Below are 18,770 nucleotides of genomic sequence, written 5' to 3'. Positions count from 1 at the left end.
TGGACCAGCGCTTCGACACTCTGGCGCAGAAGATCGACTCGGTCCTCGTGGACGTGGGCCTCGTGAGAGCCGATCTGTCAAAAACAAATGACCGGGTCGATTCTTTGGCCCACTCTACCTCGGGCCTCACATCTGACGTGGCGGCCCTCCAACAGGAGGTGCGCAGGCTTGGCCAGGCGAGCGCCCTGATGCATCGTCGACTGGAGGATTCCGAGGGTCGGGCCCGGAGAAACAACGTCCGCATTATCGGGGTGCCGGAAGGACGCGAGGCAGAGGCAGCGGATCTGTTTGTGGAGGACTTGGTCCTCACCCATCTCCAGCCTCGGGGGCTGAGTAAATTCTTTGCAGTGGAACGTGCCCACAGGGTCCCCGGGGGTAGGCCTAAGGCCGGAGCCCCTCCGAGGCCTCTCATCGCCCGGATTTTCAATTTTCGGGACAGGGACGCTATCCTGCAGACTTCCAGGCTACAAGGGCCGGTCAGACTTGATAATATGGATATAAATTTCTATCCTGACTTTACTCCGGCGGTCCAAAAGCAGAGACTGAGCTTTCTCGGTGTCAAACGTCGCCTACGGGACCTGAATCTCAAATATGCGATGCTTTTTCCGGCTAAGCTGAGGGTGGAGGTGGATGGCCGCACGCACTTTTTTGATCGTCCCGAAGCGGCCGGGGACTGGCTGGACACTTTGCCCGGAGATCGGGGCCGGGGGGGTGGGGGGGGAGCGGTTGGTGGGGAGGGCCCGCAGGATCAGGACTGAGGGACTAATGGTAGGCCTTGCTCGGGACTGTGTTATTGTCACCATTGACTGTTAGGGTAAGTGCCCCTCCTGTGGAGGTCGTGTGGGGTCTCTTAGGGGGTCTCCCTCCTCCTCTGGGGGACTAGTTAGTTTTCTTTCTATGGGGCGACAGGCACACTGCACTTTGGGGGGGGCTGTTTGGGCTCATGCAGGGGTGCAGGGTGGGGGGAGTTCTGTTGGGATGGGTGGGTTGGGGTGGGGTGTGGTTCGTTTCTACCGCAAGGCAAACCCTTCATTGTATTGATGTTTTTGAGATGCTCTCCGGGGGACAAATGATGGCTTCTGTATGTGATGGGGGGTAGGGACCTGACTTTGTTGTCCTGGAACGTTAACGGACTGGGTGATAGGATTAAGCGGGGTGTGGTCCTGCAATATCTGAAACGGATTTCGCCTGATGTGGTCTTTTTGCAGGAGACGCACCTCATTGGTAACACCTTTTGTGCCATGAATCGGCGTGGCTATCGTTTGGTGGCCCACTCGGGCTTCACATCTGGCTCACGAGGGGTGGGCATTATGGTCAAGACCTCGCTCCCGCTAGAAATAGACGAGGTGCGCCATGATGAGAGGGGACGATACACTGTCTTGGTGGGGAGAATGGAGGGCAAAGTAGTCGTCTTTGTCTCAGTGTACGTCCCACCGGGGTTACAGTCCACCACCTTTGCGGACCTGGGACGCCTCCTGCTTGACCTTCCGGGGGGGGCTTCTGGTGGTTGGGGGGGACTTCAATGCGGTGGCCTCTGGGACTATGGATCGTTATCCCCCTAGGGACCTCCCCCGGGCACAAGCGTGGCTGTCTGGCCTTTTGGACACACTGGGATTGGTGGACTGTTGGCGTCTAAAGCATCCCACTCAGCTGCAATACACCTTCCATTCGGGGGCCCATGGTAGCCTTTCGCGGCTTGATCATGTCCTTGTCCCTGCGGCCTATGCCGGGAGAGTGGGGGAGGTGCGCCATTTGGCGCGGGGTATTTCAGATCATTCCCCACTCCTGTTGCACTTTGATGTCTTCCCGAGGGGGGAGGGCAGGGTAGCTCCAATCAATGCCTGGTACCTGCGCGACCCCACTATTCGTGCGGACTTGATTAAATCCTTGCAACGGTATTTTGAGGAGAATGTGGGGTCTGTCTCGTCGGCCATCTCCCTGTGGGAGGCTTTCAAGACAGTGCTTAGAGGGGAGGCCCTCTCCTTTATTTCTCATGCCCGGAGGCGCGCACAGGAGGAGGTGACCCGGGTGGAGGTTGAAATTACTGAACTGGAGGGTGATCTGGGGAGTGGGGTGACTGACGCTGCGCTGCACGTTCTACACCTGAAGCAGGCGGCATATAGGTCCCTCGTCACGGAGGCGGCCAGGGGCCTCAGCAGGGAGCAACAGGGGAGATTGTATGATGTGGGTGATAAGGCTGGCAAGTTGATTGCGTGGTTGGATAAGAAGGAGAGAGCTAGTCGTGTGGTCCCGCTGATTGAGAGAATGGATGGTGTACGTGTTACTGAGCCGGAAGGCATTGTCTCTTGCTTCGCAGATTATTTCCGCGAGGTATATTCCCCGGTTTCTCCCTGCCCGGAGGAGGATTCCCATGCCCTGCTGCGTGACATCGCGCTGCCCTCCCTCTCAATGGAAGACAGGGAGTTGATGGATGCCGCCCCCACCTCGGACGAAATTGCCCTCGCCATCCGCTCGGTCGCTTCTGGCAAGGCCATGGGCCCGAACGGTATTCCTATCGAGTTGTACAAACTGCGACCGGATGTACTTGCACCCCATCTCCGCGCAATGTTCCTGGCGGCCCACTCGCGGGGCTCCCTCCCGCCGGACCAGCGTCTGGCTACCATCGTGGTTATCCACAAGGAGGGGAGACCGCGAGACCGGGTCACATCCTACCGGCCTATCTCGCTCTTGAACGCGGAGCCTAAAATCCTCGCCAAGGTGCTCGCCAACCGGCTGGTCGGCGTGGTGGGCGATTTGGTCCACCAGGACCAGTCCGGCTTTATTCCCCATCGCAACACGGCCCTTAATCTGCGGCGCTTGCACGGGGTGCTCGCGCGTGTTCCGTTTGTGCGGGAGCCGGCCATCTTGGCGTCCTTAGACGCCACCATGGCGTTCGACACGCTCGAATGGCCCTACATCTGGGCGATGCTGGCAAAATTTGGATTTGGCCCGGGATTCATCAGTTGGGTCAAATTGTTGTACTCGGACCCATTGGCACAGGTGGTGGTGAATGGTCGAGTCTCGGCCCCATTCGGGCTGGGACGGGGCACGCGACAGGGTTGTCCCCTGTAGCCGCTCCTTTTTGCACTAGCCTTGGAACCCCTGGCGGAGTGGCTGCGGTGGCACCCTTCTATCCGTGGTCTCCGTTGGACCCCCGAGTATGAGGACCGCGTGTCCCTCTACGCTGACGATATCCTTCTGTACTTAGCCTCCCCGCGCAAGTCACTGATTGTCCTGGTCGATGTTTTGCGCTCCTTCGGCCGTAATTCAGGCCTTGTCATCAACTGGGCTAAATCCTGTGTCTATGTGCTTTCCGGGGAGGCTCCTGTCCTCCCTCGGGGTTGTCCGATCCAGATTGCCTCGCAGGGATTTCGATACCTGGGGGTCTATATTACGCTGGACCCGGTGGCCCGCTACGAGCGAAATTTGCTTCCCCCCCCTCCAGCGCTTGAAGGAGGACGTCGCACGCTGGCGGCGCTTGCCGCTCTCGCCGCTCGGCCGGGCGGCATTGTTCAAGATGATGTCATTGCCGCGCTTTCTGTACGCTCTCCAGAACACTATGGACTTGGTCCCGGCGCGCTACTCCCGTGAGGTGGAAAGCTTGCAGCGCTGTCTGTTTTGGGACGGGAGGCCGCGTATAGCTCTGGCAAAATTGACGCTCCCGTGGTACGACGGAGGGATTGCCCTCCCGGATATTAAGCGGTATTACTGGGCCTCCCAGTTAGCTGCAATTAATCACGGTTTCTATGGGCCCGCCCTAAACCCGGCATTTGAAATGGACAAAATGCTCCTGCCCGGTGGCGACTACAATCGAGCGCTCTACACTAGCGTGCCCGATTCCCGCTTGACGGGACCCACGCGTGTCATGGTGCGAGTATGGCACGCGGCTAATGCAGCTATGGGATGGAAGGACCGTTTGACCCGAGCGGCACCGTTGTATGCGTCGGAGAGGCTGGGCTCTTTGTGGACCTCGAAGGGCTTCGAGAGGTGGGACATGATAGGCATCAGTACAGTGGGAGATCTCTGGACGAGGGGAGGATTCAAAACATTCGAGACGCTGCAGGCGGAGTTTCAGCTGCAGGGCAGTGAATACTTTCGCTACCTGCAGGTCCGTCACGCACTGGGTTCCGTCTTCCCAGACGTGGCCTCCATCCCGGAGTCCTCCCCCCTGGAGGATAGAGTGCTAGATGGCCACGTTCCGGACAGTACGATCTCCCTCATTTACAAGAAATTGATAAATGACCGCTCGGGCTTACTGACTGGCCTCCGCGAGGCTTGGGTTGCCGATGGGCTGGAGTTGGACGACGAGGACTGGATTTCCGCGGTGGCCTCTCCGAAGGAGGTGGCCATCCCGGCTCGCCTTCGCTTCGTCCAGCTTAAGATACTCCACCGGGTGTATATGACGGGGCCAAGGCTTCTGCGTATGGGCTATGCCGAAGATGGATTGTGTAAGCGTGGGTGTGGTGCTTTGGCGACTTTTTTGCACATTCTGTGGGAATGTCCGAGGGTGGAGCGATTCTGGCGTGGTGTGCATGAGGTCCTGCGAGCGGTTACGCATGTCGCGCTGTTGCCTGAAGCGAGGAGATGCTTGCTGAATGTGTGGGAACCGACCGATTACTCGGTTCCGCAGACGCGATGGGTGACTCTGGGATATATGATAGCTAAACGTGACATTGCTCAACTGTGGGGATCCCAGAGGCCCCCGGCGGTGACAGCCTGGAAGGAACACATGGATTGGTGCATGTTCCGAGAAAAGGTGGTGTATGTGGCGCGGGGTAAGCCTGGGGCATGGGTGAAGATATGGGGCCCCTGGAACGCCTACCGCGGGGGTATTTGCGAGCCGCCGTCGTTGCCTCCCACTTCACCAGCTCCATCCCCCTAGTTGACCCCTTCCCTTAGCCCTGGGCACATTGTTCTCCCAGTCCCGGATCTGTTTCCCTTCCCCTCTCTGGATTTCTTTGGATGGTTGGGGTCCCCCACTGGAGGAGCACGTGTCGTCATTTTCGATCGCGGGTTGCCTTGCGGGTGTGGTTTTATGTTGTTGTGTTGTATAAAACGAAACCGTATTGTGGGCTCAGAGTCATGTGGCCTACGTTGTTGATACCTCCTCTTTATCGTCTCTGCAAAATCAGGTGCCTTATTGTATGTATGTCATTTGCTTCTGTCACTTTAGCGGCCGGCCGGAAGGTTGTAGGCCCATACTTGTATATACTTGAGATTGCAATAAACGGTTTCAACAAAAAAAAAAAAAAAAAAAAAACTCTTCAAACTTTTCAAAAGTTTCCAAACTTTGCAGTTACCAATGCTTGTTTGCGGTTATGACTAAATTGCCATTTCCTTTAAAAATCTATATCTCCGGAACCCTCCAGTGGGTTTTGTTCATCTTGGACTCTAATAATTCATAAAAATAGAATCTGCTGTTAAAAAAAAATATATATATAAATAAATAAATAAACAGACTTCTTCTTTTGTAGTTTGGGGAGACATGCTTGTATTTCCGCTGTGTCCTATGAAAGTCAGGTTTTAAGTTTTTACAGGAATGGCCACACCACTGTTGGCCTGAAACTCTTGCTTCCTTTTCAGTTCGTAAACTGTCCATGATTTACTTTAATTGAAACCCAATCTAGTGCATTTCCTATGCTTGTGATATCAGGGTATTTTATCCTCTTTCAGTTCATAACCAATGTTCATACTTTCAGTAACCTGATGGATGGCAAGATGATGACAATACAAAGGGTCGAGATGGGTAGTGAGTCCTTGAGGAAAGTTCACAACCAAAGGAAGAACTGATGTTTCCATAAAGCACAAACTTTGCTTCAGTTGCAAGATGATCACTACTTGTGGTGTCAGTACCTTGAAATCTTTAAAATCACCAAATTGTCAAACAAGTACATGGATGTAGTTTGTAGGACAACCATGGAGACCTGATTGAAAGGTTTGTGCAACAGGAATATCTTTGCGATGGGGGCCATTTAAGCAAATTAGGCCCTTTTTTTTTTTTTCTTTTTTTTTTATTTCTTTTCTTTTTTTTTCTTTTTTTACTGACCTATTACCCAACACCGTAGACTCATTTAATTCAATTCCCACTGGAATAAATGCCACAGGTATCCTATAAACGTCCAATAGTTATTGCAACAGATCATCGGAAGTTCCAGAAAACACTTTCACATTAAAATCACTTGCTATACCCAAAATGTCCTTTGAATACCTATAAAAGCATCATTCAGTACAGGATCAAGGTCATCCAGTCATTTCCCTATAACTAGAAGATCTACTTTATGGATATACATTTTTATCGATACAATTTGATTTAATTATTATTTACACCCAATTCCACTATTCTTTGTAGTGTGCCCGTATCCAGAACCCTTTCCACAATTCTCCTTATTATCTTGGTGGATACTAGAGTCAACAAACCTGCTGAAAAGCAGCCCTGTCCATGTTTGCTCCCCGGACTATTGAAAGCAAAAAAGCCATTTATACTTGTGTTCTGTCATAAACAAGTTTCCTGCGTGAAAAGCAATATGTACATCCTTTAATAATGCATTTAGATAACCCTTTTCTTTTTTTTTTTGGTTTTATCCATGAATGTTCCAACGTATTACTTTTAGGTTACTGGAGAACACAGTATTCTATTGACCAACAACCCATCCAGCCAATTTCTCTGCATCCTGTAGACATGCGAGAGGAGCAATATTCATATCTAGAAGTTGGCCTATACTGTACCATTCTGGTGATGCAGAGGGATAGTTTTATTAGCCGAGTTGGATGAGACCTAATTTTCGCTGTTTCCTGGTCTGGCCTCATGATAGACTAAGTCTGATTCATAATGCTCTCCTTACTTTCTTCTTCCGGAGAAGTTGAGATACTCCATCCTAAGGGTATAGAGGATGACACTAACCCACTCTACTCTAAATGTGGTTCATTTTGGGAAGGGCCAGCTTGAGAAGTAGTAATCTGAGTTTGGGATAGTAGATTACTGCTTTAATCCTGATTGGAGGGATCACTTTTAAAACCATAAGACTGTCCTATTTAGACACTGGGAGGATGATAATCAAGGGCCTTTTTCTACAACCAAGTCCGATATGTAATTCACAGCATCTGATTTAGCACTAGTTCTGTTGAATGGAATACGTTTCTACTTCATGGTCCCCTGAAAATGTGCCCATATCTTTCCCCTGAGATGAATTGTAAGTTGTATTAAAGTTGTTAGCAATAAACGTACAAATAGTCAGAAGGGGGAGACTTCACAGCCACTTCTACCTTTCTCCCACAGACCGTAGTGGACATCCCTTTGTTGATTTTCATCTTTGTTTTTACTGTTTTTCTTCAAACCAGTACTCTTATTGGATTTTGCACAAGCTCTGTTTTTTTTTTTGTGTTAAAAAAACAATCTTTTTATTACATCAGAAAACAAGCTTCAGATACAAGCAATTCCCAATCTACAGATACAACATGTCAAACATGCCAGAAACCAGACATTGTATCCCGCAGCACGCCAGTACATTTTACACTGTTCAGCACACAGCCAAATTAAATACAATTCACTCTCCCATGATAGGTTATGGCACCCACCCCAAGGCTCCCCCCCCCCCCCCCCCCTGCTAACTCTAGCCCCAGCTTGGCCCACTGTGGCCATGTGATCTCTCCCGTGACGCCAAGGATATGCCATCTGGATTCCAATGGACCGGTTAGCCCACTACGGCCTCCATGATGCGGTTCAGGCCCCTCCAGTATCTCTGAATCCTGGGGCAAGCCCACTGATGCATAGCTCGGAACCGCTACCTTGAATACGGACCTGAACCATTCTTGAGGCTTAGGACCTAAGAAGGATGTGGAGCTGAACCAGCCTAAAGCGTGCCCTGGTGGCTATTTCTCTGGGGCTCTGGAGGTTCTCGGCCCAATCCTCATCCTCCAAAAGACCCACATCCGATTCCCAGGCCTCCCTCAGGGAACCCGGGCAGTCTGGAGAATTGTTTACTTGCTTTTTGTATGTGAGTGATACCACTTTCTTAATCCTAGGATCCAACAGGAGCCTATCCTCCAGTGGGGAGTATTACGGAATCACAGTCCCCTCTTTCAGATGGCAATGGAGTGCCGAACGCAGCTGTTGCTATCTAAGGAATTCGCCTCCCAACCTGCGCCCCCCCCCCATTTGCAAGCTCTCCTGCAGATTATCGAATGGCACCATTTTCCCACCTTTCCAGACGTCCCGAGTACGTCAATGCCTATCATGCTTCATGTCTGGAACCCCTGCAGCCCTTGTACATCTCTCAGAAAATCTCCCCTCCATAGTGGAGTCTGTTATGTGAGTTTCATCTCTCACCTCGTCATTTTAGTTGCTGTATGCCAAATCTCAATGACCGTCTTTGTGCATGGTAGCAGATGTACTGAGCCCCCTACGATACAGTTCCCCCAGATGACTACATCCACCCAATGCCAATGTAGCCACCCTATAGGCTGGTTCCTCAGGCAGGGAAAAGACCCACCCATTAACATTGATAAGGTGGGCAGCCCAGTAATATTACCTGATGTCCAGGTCTGCGAGCTCTCCCCTCGTACACCCGGTCTGTAACTTTTTAAGTGCAATTCTGGGACTGAACACCCCCCCCCCCCCCCTCAGTAATTTACGGAGCTCAGACTCAGTCGCACGAAAGAACGTGACCTGGATACGATAAGGAGTGTTCTGGATGAGGTAGAGTAAACGTGGGAGGCCACCATCTTGAAGAGGTCCACCCTGCCCATAAGGGAAATCGGGAGCCCCCTCCAATGCATCGCATCCTCTCGTGACCTGGCTAGCTGCGCCTGTAGATTTAGTGTTGTAAACTCCTCCACAGACTTGGTTATCCAGGTACATACATTTATCTAGCAATACCATCTCCGAGCATGCCAGCGTCAGGTCCCCGGCTAATGGGAAAACCAATGACTTGTTCCAGTTAATGCGCCATCCGGAGTAAGAACCGAAGGACTGTATGATATGAATGAGTCTGTACAATGTTTGACGGGGCCTGGGGCATAAAGAAGGATATTGTCCACATACAAGGATATGCGCTATACCCAGACCCCCCCCCCCATATCAGGCCGAATAACATCGGGGATAGGGGACACCCTTTACGCGTCCCCCTATGTAGCACAAAGGCCCTAGAGACGACCCCATTAACCCTAACGGGTGCCATCAGAGCAGTGTATAACCAAGACGACCCCATTAACCCTAACGGGTGCCATCAGAGCAGTTTATAACCACCAGATCCACTTTTGAAGCTGTGGGCCAATGCCCACCTTCTCCAGTGCTGCAAAAAGGTAGGGCCATTCGATGCTATAGAACGCCATTCTGACGTCAATGAAAAGAGAGCAGCTGGGACATTTGGCTGCATTTGAGTCATGTGGATGATTCCAAACCAGCATCTCAAATTGAGCCTCGTACTCCTATGAAGCATCAAGCCAGATTGATCTGGGTGGACCAGGAACTGGATGAGCGGGCCCAAGCGGTTTGCGATAATCTTGGCTAAGACCTTGGCCTCAATGTTTAGGAGAGAGATGGGTCTGTAGGAACTGCACAAGTCATTTGGCTTGCCCTTCTTGAGGAGTACTACTATCGTTGCCATTCTCGTGTCCTCTGGAAGCTGCGCCACCTGGAATGCCTCCCTGAACTTATGCAACATGTAGGGGGCTAGCTTACCCGCTACACATTTAAACATCTCAGTGGGAAGGGCGTTCGGTCCCACCGCTTTCCCGGATTGCAAGTCCTGCATGGCGTTTTCCACTTATTCAAGATGGATGTCCGAGTCTAGCATTTCCCTGTCCTCCGGCCCCAGAGCCGACAGAGAAACATCACGTAGGAAGTCAGAGCAATCCGACTCCCCCTGCATGGATTGGGACAGGTAAATGTTCCCATAGTACTTGGCAAAGATTTCTGTCAGAGCTCCCTGCCCCGAACCCCCCCCCCCCCCCCTCCCCCCGTATCACTCTGCGTTTCTTCTAAGGACCGAATCTCGGAGACCCAGTTGCGACTTCTGTCCCTCCGTTCCAGCCACGCAGTCAATTTGTTGGCTTTATCGCCCAGGTTATACACTCCATTTTCTTCCAAGTCCCGTAGGGATTTTTCTTTTAAGTCTGGGCGTATGCTTAAGCCCGGTGGCGTCCCCAGAGTCCGTGCTCAATGTGTGCTTCAGAGCCAGTACCTCCTGCTCGAGTCCCTCACACTGGGCTTGTTTTTCTTTACGTTGAGCACCACTCGCCGCCTGTAGAAAATCCCTCGCCACCACCATGTATGCTTCCCATAGGGTGCGAGCCCACAGAGCCAACTTTTTCAGCGAAATATAACAGTGCGCTCCTCAAAGCGCTCCCGAAATTTCTGATCATGAAACATGAAGGGATTGGGGGGGGGGGGGGAGAGAGAGACTAGCCACGAGGCAGCACATGCAATGTCACCACCACTGGTTAGTCATCTGATATCCCTCGCGCCTTATGACACCCCCCCTGAAAGAGGCCCTCCGAGGTGTTGTGGGTAAAAATCTAATCCAATCGTGCCCTGCTGCCGTGTGTCGCAGAGATGTGAGTGTAGTGTCTAGACATGGGGTTGTGACTTCGCCATAGATCCACCAGTCCCAGCGCATGTGTGAACGTTTACAGAGAACGGGGGCCCGGTGCCACCAGGGGAAGGACTTCCCTATCCATCTCCGGGGTCAGCGTGTTCATGTCCCCTCCCAAAAGTAAGATCCCTTGAGGGAATTCCAGTATGAGCTTACTAAGACCCGGGAACGTAATTTCATGCAGTCGTGGAGGAATATACACAGAGCACACATTTATCACCTGTCCCTCCCACACGCATAGCATCCCAGGTGATCACACCACGTGCGATGTATCACCAGGGGTATTACGTTTTTAATTAGTATTGCTGTGCCCCTTGACCCGAACGAGAAACCAGCATGTGCCTGTAGTGTAAAGCCATATCTTTTAAGGGCTAAGTAGTTACCCCTGAGGTGCGTCTCTTGAAGTAAGATGACGTCTGGTGAGTGTTTGTGCAGATATTGCAGTACCATAGTACGTTAAATTTTATCCTGTAGGCTATTCGCATTCCAAGAGCGGATTGTCAGCGTTTTAGTAGGTCATGTGGCCATGGTGATAGTCCCTGCCATCCTCCCACCCCTTACACGTGGTGGAGCCTGGCCCACAGAAACATATCATCTAGCAAAATTGTTGAAGCGGCAGATCTGAAGCAATAATCGAGTGAATAACACAAACAAACAATAAAAAAAAAAAAAAACTTAACAGTACCCCACCCCACCCTGCACTCCTGCCTTGTAGGTCTGAAACTACCCACATCCCCAATAGCAGAGTGCCTGTTGCCCCAGTGAACAGATAACTAGTGTAGGGCTGCTAGGCACCACCACCCGATAGCACCCTCCCCCGTAATTCCACCCACCCACATATAGGACAACTGGAGCATACAAAACTGTGGCCCGTCCGGCCGCGTCGGGAGTATGAGCATTAAACCCAAACGATGGAGGAACATTTATACCTTAAGTCCTGCATAAACCATGTAACAGTCCACTGAGATGAGTCCCATCCCTCACTTTCCAGGGTATATTGCTTCACTCATGGGTCTGCCAGACTAGGAACGCCTGGATCTGGACTCCGACCTCGCCCCCTCTTTGCGTTGACTCGGAGACTCGAGGGTACAGTAGCTACTCCCACGCCAATCCGCCTCCTCTCACTACCTGTGTAGCCAGGGAGGAACCGCATCCAGCCATTGTTGGACCTCTGCAGGCAATGTAAAAAAACAGGATTTGTCGCACTCTATAACCTTGAGCTTGGCCGGGAAAACATCATGTATTTGATTCCCTTCTCCTTAAGGGCACATTTCACCCCGTCGAATGTGCACCTCTCCTGCTGTACTTTCAGAGTGAAATCTGGCAAAAACCGAACTGTTGAGTTCTCGTAGGGGAAATCGCCTCACTCTGGCAGCCTGCAAAATTGCATCCCGGTCTCGAAGTTCAGGCTATGCACTATGATAGTCCATGGAGGGGCCCCAGGTTTTAGCTTCAGGATCGGAGCTCTATGCTCTGTGTAATTCAGCCGCCTGATTTGGGGTGATCCTCTGGGAGTGGGCCTCATGGAAGGTAAAGACTTGGATTTTCGGAAGGCAGATGCTGGGATTGGTAGAGGTCTTAATAGAAATCCCTGAATGTAATTGGTAGTGAATTCAGTATCATCTGGGCCTAAGATAGCATGTACCTCTGCGGATTGTCGTTGTGCCCGAAGTCTGTTGGCTAACAAGCGTCTGCGCCGATCTCCCGCTAAATAAAGAGTGCTGAAGTGTAGCATACTCTTGAAGTCCAAGCTGTGTTCGTGTAGTGTGTAATTGACGACAAATTATTGAGGCACCGGTTCGTTTAATGAGTGCGTTCAAGATCCTGGACCTGGCGTGCCAGTAGCTCCCCTTTTTCCTGGCGAATCTTGTCTGCTGCTGCAGAGATTACGATAAATTCACCCCTGATGACAGATTTCAGAGCTTCCCTTAATGTTCCGATATAAATGCATGGAGTGTCGTTTAGTGCCAGAAAGTCAGCAATGGCCTTATCATTCGGTTTAACTACCTCTGTACGAAGTAAGTGTCACGTAGCCTCAGCTGTTTTGAAGAGGAGGTAGTCTGAGGGAGAGTTAATGTAAGTGATATCGTTGCGTGATCAGACAAAGAGTGCGGCTCTATCTCAATAGCAATAACATTGGTTTGTGTGTCGCAGGTCTCTAAAAAATAATCTAGGTGGGCATAGGTTTTGTGTGAGTAAGAATAAAAGGTATAGTTGCTTGTGTTGGGGTGTTGATGCCAAATGTCCTCTAGACCCATCTCCTGCTGTCAAAGAGCCCCTGTCTCTGAGAGGGCACCAGCCTGGCCGTGTCGTTGGGCGAATCTACCCATGTTGTCAAACAAGATTAAGGTGCGAATCCCCACCGCCCGTATGAGTAACTGGCGGTCCTGGGTAGTCATAACCTCCACAATTGCGCAGCGTAGAAACCCCTCCTAGCCGTTATTGGGCGTAGACCGTTCCCAGTGTAAATGTGTAATAGCCCAGTGTGACGGAATGTGCGAGTAGTCTGCCCCGTAATTCTGCCTGTTTAGGACCTACCTTTCCCAAAAAAGAATTAGCCACAATGATTGCAACTCCTGCCTTTTTATGAAGGGTCTTCCGATGCGAGGCAGCAGCACCGAAGCGTGAAGAGGAATACATCTGCAGAAACTACGAAAGAAATTATTGGATGAAACTAACGGAACAAACTGGATGAGAAATAATAGAAGTCCAGTGGCATTCAAAATATGGCTATCGGCAATTTCTACGCTCGGAGGCGCTGAATTGAAAATCTGGCCTGGAGTTCCCTATATAACTGAAAATTAAACAGATAGTTTGTAACCCCCGTCCTGAGGAAGCCAAATAATTGAAGGCTGAAACGCGAACGCGTCGACACATTGATTCATGAGGAGTCCACAGATTGGGTTGATTTAGAAATTAATGATTTTGGCGCTTATACAAAAGATTAAGAGAGGAGTAGAACCTCGGACGCCAAGAGGACGACCTCTGAATGTATTACTGCAAAAAGTAGTATACATTGTTTGGAGCAAGAATTAGGAGAATGTATATGTTGTGTATATAAGATGTGTATATATGTTTGATGAAGCTGTATATAGAGGTGTTGTGAATTTTGTCTTTTGTGTTAAATGTATAATAACTTGTATATATATTGTGTATCTTTCACGGATGTCTATTGAGAGATTCGCTTCTGAAAAATTACTTAAAAAATTGTTGATATAAGAAAATATTATTTACCGAGAAAATTTATTGTTTCTTGTGTATACATAAATAAGAGATTAATCCCTCCAAGCCTTCCCCTTCTTTGCTATATATTTTTATGAAGGGCTAGCAGAGAAAAATTGAAGTGGAAAGGCTCGAGATCTCAAGCGGGGGAACTCCCCTGCCACAAGGTGTCTCCTAAAGTAAACATAAGTGGGCCCCTGAATCTTCCGACTGGGATAATATAGCGCTACTTAGTTTGTTTAACCCTTTCTCGTGGACAGTAAGAATTCGTAAGGTCTCAGTCATATTAAAATAAAACCATGAAATCTGTAGGATTCTTTGTGTGAGGACCCAGGAGTGTGGTAAAGCAAGGGGAATTCCCAGGTGGCATAGGAAATATTGAGGGGGTATGTGTTGTCCTCCCACCCAACCCTCCCAGCATTTCAAATAAGAAGCAACATTTGCTAGTTTCAGGACTCTTTCTGTGTCGCTTAATCTACAGACAGGGAGTCCAAGACCGCCTGGCGCTCCTTTGCTATCGTCTGAGTCCAGGCTGAGCACCTCCACTGTGGTTCCCGCACTTCGCCGCCGACCTTTCACTTCCTCTTACTGAGTCGCACAGAAGGATCATCTGCTGGATAATCTGCTATACCAAGGAATCTGCAGGCCTCCTCCAGGGAACGAAGCTGGTGGAGCTTGCCCTGTAAGAAGAAAAACAGCCAGAAGGGATGGCCCCAAGTGTAGGAGATACCCTGGTTGTGGAGGTGTCTCATGACTGGTCAAAGATCTGCGCTTTTGGAGGGTGTAGAGGCAGAGAAGTCTTGATAGAGAGTTGGGTGATGGCCTCTAAATTGTATTGGAAGTTAGTCTCACGCTGCCCACAGTATACGCTCCTTCATGGTGTAATCATGGACATACACTAAGATGTCCACTGGTGGTGCTGATTCTGTTCTCCTAGGGCCCACTCTATGAACCCGGTCCAGTTTGGTATCCATCTCTAGGGAGGTCTGCAGAATTGAGCGAAATAGTTCTACAACAAACAGGCTAATATCCGATCCCTCTGTGCCAGTTGCTACCCCCCTAATACCAATATTGTTTCACCTGGATTGATTCTCTAGATCATCAGTGTGAGCTTGTTGATCTAAATTTTGGTCCCAGAAGTAGAGGAGTTCTTGTTGCAGCAGTTCGAGCTCCTCTTCCAGAGTGGGTTCATGGTCTGCTAAGGATGACTCTGTCTCCCTATCAGCCATCTGGCGCATTTCCTTCTGCTCCGCTGAGAGGTCTTTCCGAAAAATCAGGATAGCTTCTCTAAGAAGCGAAAAGAGCCTCCAAAAAGGTTTGGGTCACTGGCGCTTCCATCTCACTGGCAACGCAGAGTTGATTGCTTTTTGCTGGAGGTGTTCATCGCTCTGATGCGCTCCAGGCTTGACGAGCATATCTTTTAAGGTACGGTCCTTCTCCCCGTCCAGTAGCCATAACGTTTATAGGAGGTACAGTGCTTTCAGGAGGTGTTTAAAGCAGTCGTCTATCTTAGTGTCGTAGTTGGCTGGGGAGTCAAGCTAATGATGTAAACTGCTCGTATTAGGGTATTATAACTGAAGATGTGGCCTTAGGATTACTGGTTCTGCAACCAGATCAGCGTCTCCGTCTGGTAGAATGAGGAAGTAGCTTCCAACACTCAGTAGTGAGGTCCTCGATAATACACAGTGGACCCTGAAAACAGTCCAAGACACAGAAGGCAACATGGAAGGTAAACACAAGGGAGCAGCAATGCATAGGGTCCAATGTAGGCTCAGTCGTCTGTAATGCAATAAAGGAGCTTAGTGATGTCCACCCGCTCACCGGGGGGGCAATAGTAAGCAGAATCTAAGCCTTGTGGCAAGTTGCATCAGGGAGGCCCAAGCTCCCAATCACCAACCAGCAGCGGACCCCGAAGTTAAGCAGCCAAGCACACTCCTGTGTCTTCTCGAGAGGTTCAAGGCCCTGGGACCCAGGCACCCCACCAGATGAGAACTGATGCGTATAGACCCAGGTGGTAGCCGGGAGTCTAAGCCTACCACACTCCACCTCCCTGGGTGTATTGTCTTTGAGTCTTAGGGTGCCTCACTCCCAGACCGCTCAGCACAAGCAATCTCAAGCCACACCTCTGCTGTGGCGCTCACCTAGCTTGTCCTGCAGGAGCCCAAGACCGGCAGTCCACAGATTCAATGTGGGGCATGCACTACTGGGGGTGGAAGGGGTCTGGCTCCGCAGCTCGTGCCACCCCTGCGTCACCAGCACTAACACTCAAGAAGGAGGATCGGCACCCAAAGCCACGAGCTCCAGCTCTCTGGTAGCGAGTGGACTGTCATGCTCAGGTGTGCATTGCTGTAGGCCCCTCTCTGTGATCCTCCCTCGGCAGTTCAAAGCACCACAGAACACTGCTGGTTGCTCAAGAGATCTCTGAGGGCCGACTTTGATATTACGCCTTCAGAGGAGTGATGTTTGTCCTGCGACGCAGTTATCTAGATGGGCCAGGTCGGTTAAGGGACCGGAGAGACACAAAACTACATCTCGCTTGTCCACCATCTTGGTCATGCCCCATTTTCAGTATTTATAATGTAGGTTTTAAAATTGTTCTTGAATTGCGCATATGCTTGGGCATAGCCTACCAGTTATGACTGCAGAGAGTATACCCATGATGGCAAACTATTTATTTTTCAACCTAAAATCCACTCCCAAGTAAATACTTTGCACTCCATTACAACTTTCCTTTGTTTAAATGCAAGTCTGTGAATTTCTGGGTAAACATTCTGCTTGTGTATGGTGCTACATTTCTACTCCTGGATATTGTACTCTAGCACAGCTGAGTAGGCGTCTCCTTGTGCCAGCCAGGCAACGTCAACTTTGCTCTGCTGTGTGAACATCTTACTGAGCTGCCATGCTCTGTATAACCAGTGTCTTGGAGACTTGCATAGATGTCTGTGAATTAAAGTTGTACATTTCATGGTGTGCACTCAAAGCCACAAACTACTCTGACATCAGCTGGTTGAGCCAAAGAAACTTCCTAATTAGTCACTTCCTCACATACCTATTGTTCACCCTACTGCACTGGAGGTGAGTCAGTCACCCCTTTCTGATTCATACAGTCTGTACTGCTGGCTGTTTGTCATCCACCACCCAAAATAAGTGTTTGGAAACCTGGACAACCATTGTCCTGATGCTTGACAGGTTTTGTTTGTTACACAGCTTCAATTAGGTTTACTTTGTTTCTGTTACAGGTTCTACACACGTTGGAAGGAGTGGGAGTCGTGGTACTCTCAAAGTTTTGGTTTACATTTTTCATTACGAGAGGAACAATGGCAGGAAGACTGGGCTTTCATACTGTCCCTGGCTAGTCAGGTGAGTTTGGATACTGCACTAACACCACTTGTCTAAAATCGTTGTGAGCCTGCATGTAGGCAATCGGGTCATATGGAATCATCAGCTCAGCTGAGCCCAATGATCCTGGTTCATAACCCTAAGTCTGTCTTCACACAGCAGTCTTTGTTATAGGTCTTTGTCGAAATAAAATCTAATTTAAAATTGATCAGATCATTGCATTTAATGTTGCTTTTGTGATTATACGTAATAAATGATGTACATGTTTATGGTAAAGGCAGTAGCATGCTGTTCGTTTCATAGAGAAGTGAGTATAGGTCATGTCTATCATGTATTGTTTGAATGATGTGACTCCTGCCTTGTGTTGGGCTTTGAAGTGTACAATTTGTTTTTCTTCGAAGAAGGTCTTTTTGAGTCACAGGATCATGCGACTCCACCTATTGGTGGTAATGTGCATTGGCATCAGGTCCGTTAAATTATTTTCTCTTCCGTCTGGTTCAGATGTGTCTGTGAACTGCGGTTCGACGCTGAGAGGTATTCTTGCAGGGCCATCGGACCTGTTCCTTCTTGCTGGGAAGCGTGGCTTCCAATGTGGACAACAGAGCAGACGAGCCACTGCCCGCCCAGTGCCTGCTGAAGACTGCAGTGAAAACCATCCTCACCCCTCATCTCACCAAAACAGGCACAAGCTTCGAGTTCCCGAGCCATTTCTAAGGCCTCTGGTGCACCCAGCTTTCCGGCCATATTTGACGCTCATTCTGAGCCGGACCTGACTCCCACTTCACAATCTGCACCAAAATCCTCTAGCATCGAATGCTGTTTTGGCACCGGATATCTGAAGACACATGCTCGACCACCTTCGGATCTGAAGCGTTCAGACTGTAAAATGTTCAGACTCTGAGATGCTCAGCACCATCTGGACTTCCATGCTCTTCAAGACTATCCAAATGCCTTCTATGGCTGCATCCTCCGCTTCTGAGGCTTTTGTTGAACCAATCCTCCAGTGGCTGTAAGAACAGGTCGACACCAGCAGCAACTGATCCAGATTCATCCATGCACTGGTCAGATCTTGTCGATGGCTCCCCATGTGCCAAAGGACTCAGTTCCTCACAAGAAAAAATTGACTTTTGAGGAAGCCCTCAATCCTGTGGCAGAACCTATGTCTAAAAAGCTCACGAAATATGACATGGCCACCTCTCCACTGCCTCCTGCTTGCCCTTCTCCACCTTAACCTACATCTCCTTTCCAAATCTGTACCCTCACCCCCAGATGCCGTAGCCTCGTACTGCAAGGTCCTAAATAGAACGGCTACCTTTCATAAAGTGGAGAAGCATGTCCAACATGACCAGGAAGACTTCTTTATGGAGACCCTTTCCACCACCCAATGCTTCCTAGAGTACTTCCTGGTGCTCAAGGGGGCCCTCAGGCCGTCCGCTGACCTTTTTAAAGAGCCAATCAAGGCAAGGGCTGTCACACCTACGGTTGACAAAGTTAAGACCTCGCCCAGTGCCACCCCAATACCTAATCGGCTAGCTGCCCCCTGACACCATGGTGGTCCGCACAGTTAGGAACTGTGCAAACAGCCATGGCACAGGTGAAGAACACCCTGCAGATTGG

The 18,770-nt window shown here is 49.9% G+C and overlaps 1 protein-coding gene across 2 annotated transcripts in view; it reads left to right on the top strand.

The window, feature by feature from the left end:
• Positions 1-18,770, top strand: part of ZRANB1 (zinc finger RANBP2-type containing 1) — a 299,913-nt gene that overhangs the window by 200,073 nt on the left and 81,070 nt on the right. For both annotated transcript variants that reach the window (XM_085601498.1, XM_085601489.1), the window contains one exon: positions 17,054-17,174. In XM_085601498.1, coding sequence (XP_085457624.1) covers positions 17,054-17,174 — 121 coding nt within the window. The remainder of the gene's footprint in view (positions 1-17,053; positions 17,175-18,770) is intronic.

This window comes from Triturus cristatus, chromosome 1_2, assembly GCF_964204655.1.
Source record: "Triturus cristatus chromosome 1_2, aTriCri1.1, whole genome shotgun sequence".
NCBI classification, from domain to species: Eukaryota; Metazoa; Chordata; class Amphibia; order Caudata; family Salamandridae; genus Triturus; species Triturus cristatus.
Note: the sequence above shows the minus strand (reverse complement) of the source record. Positions and strands in the feature narration are given on the sequence as shown.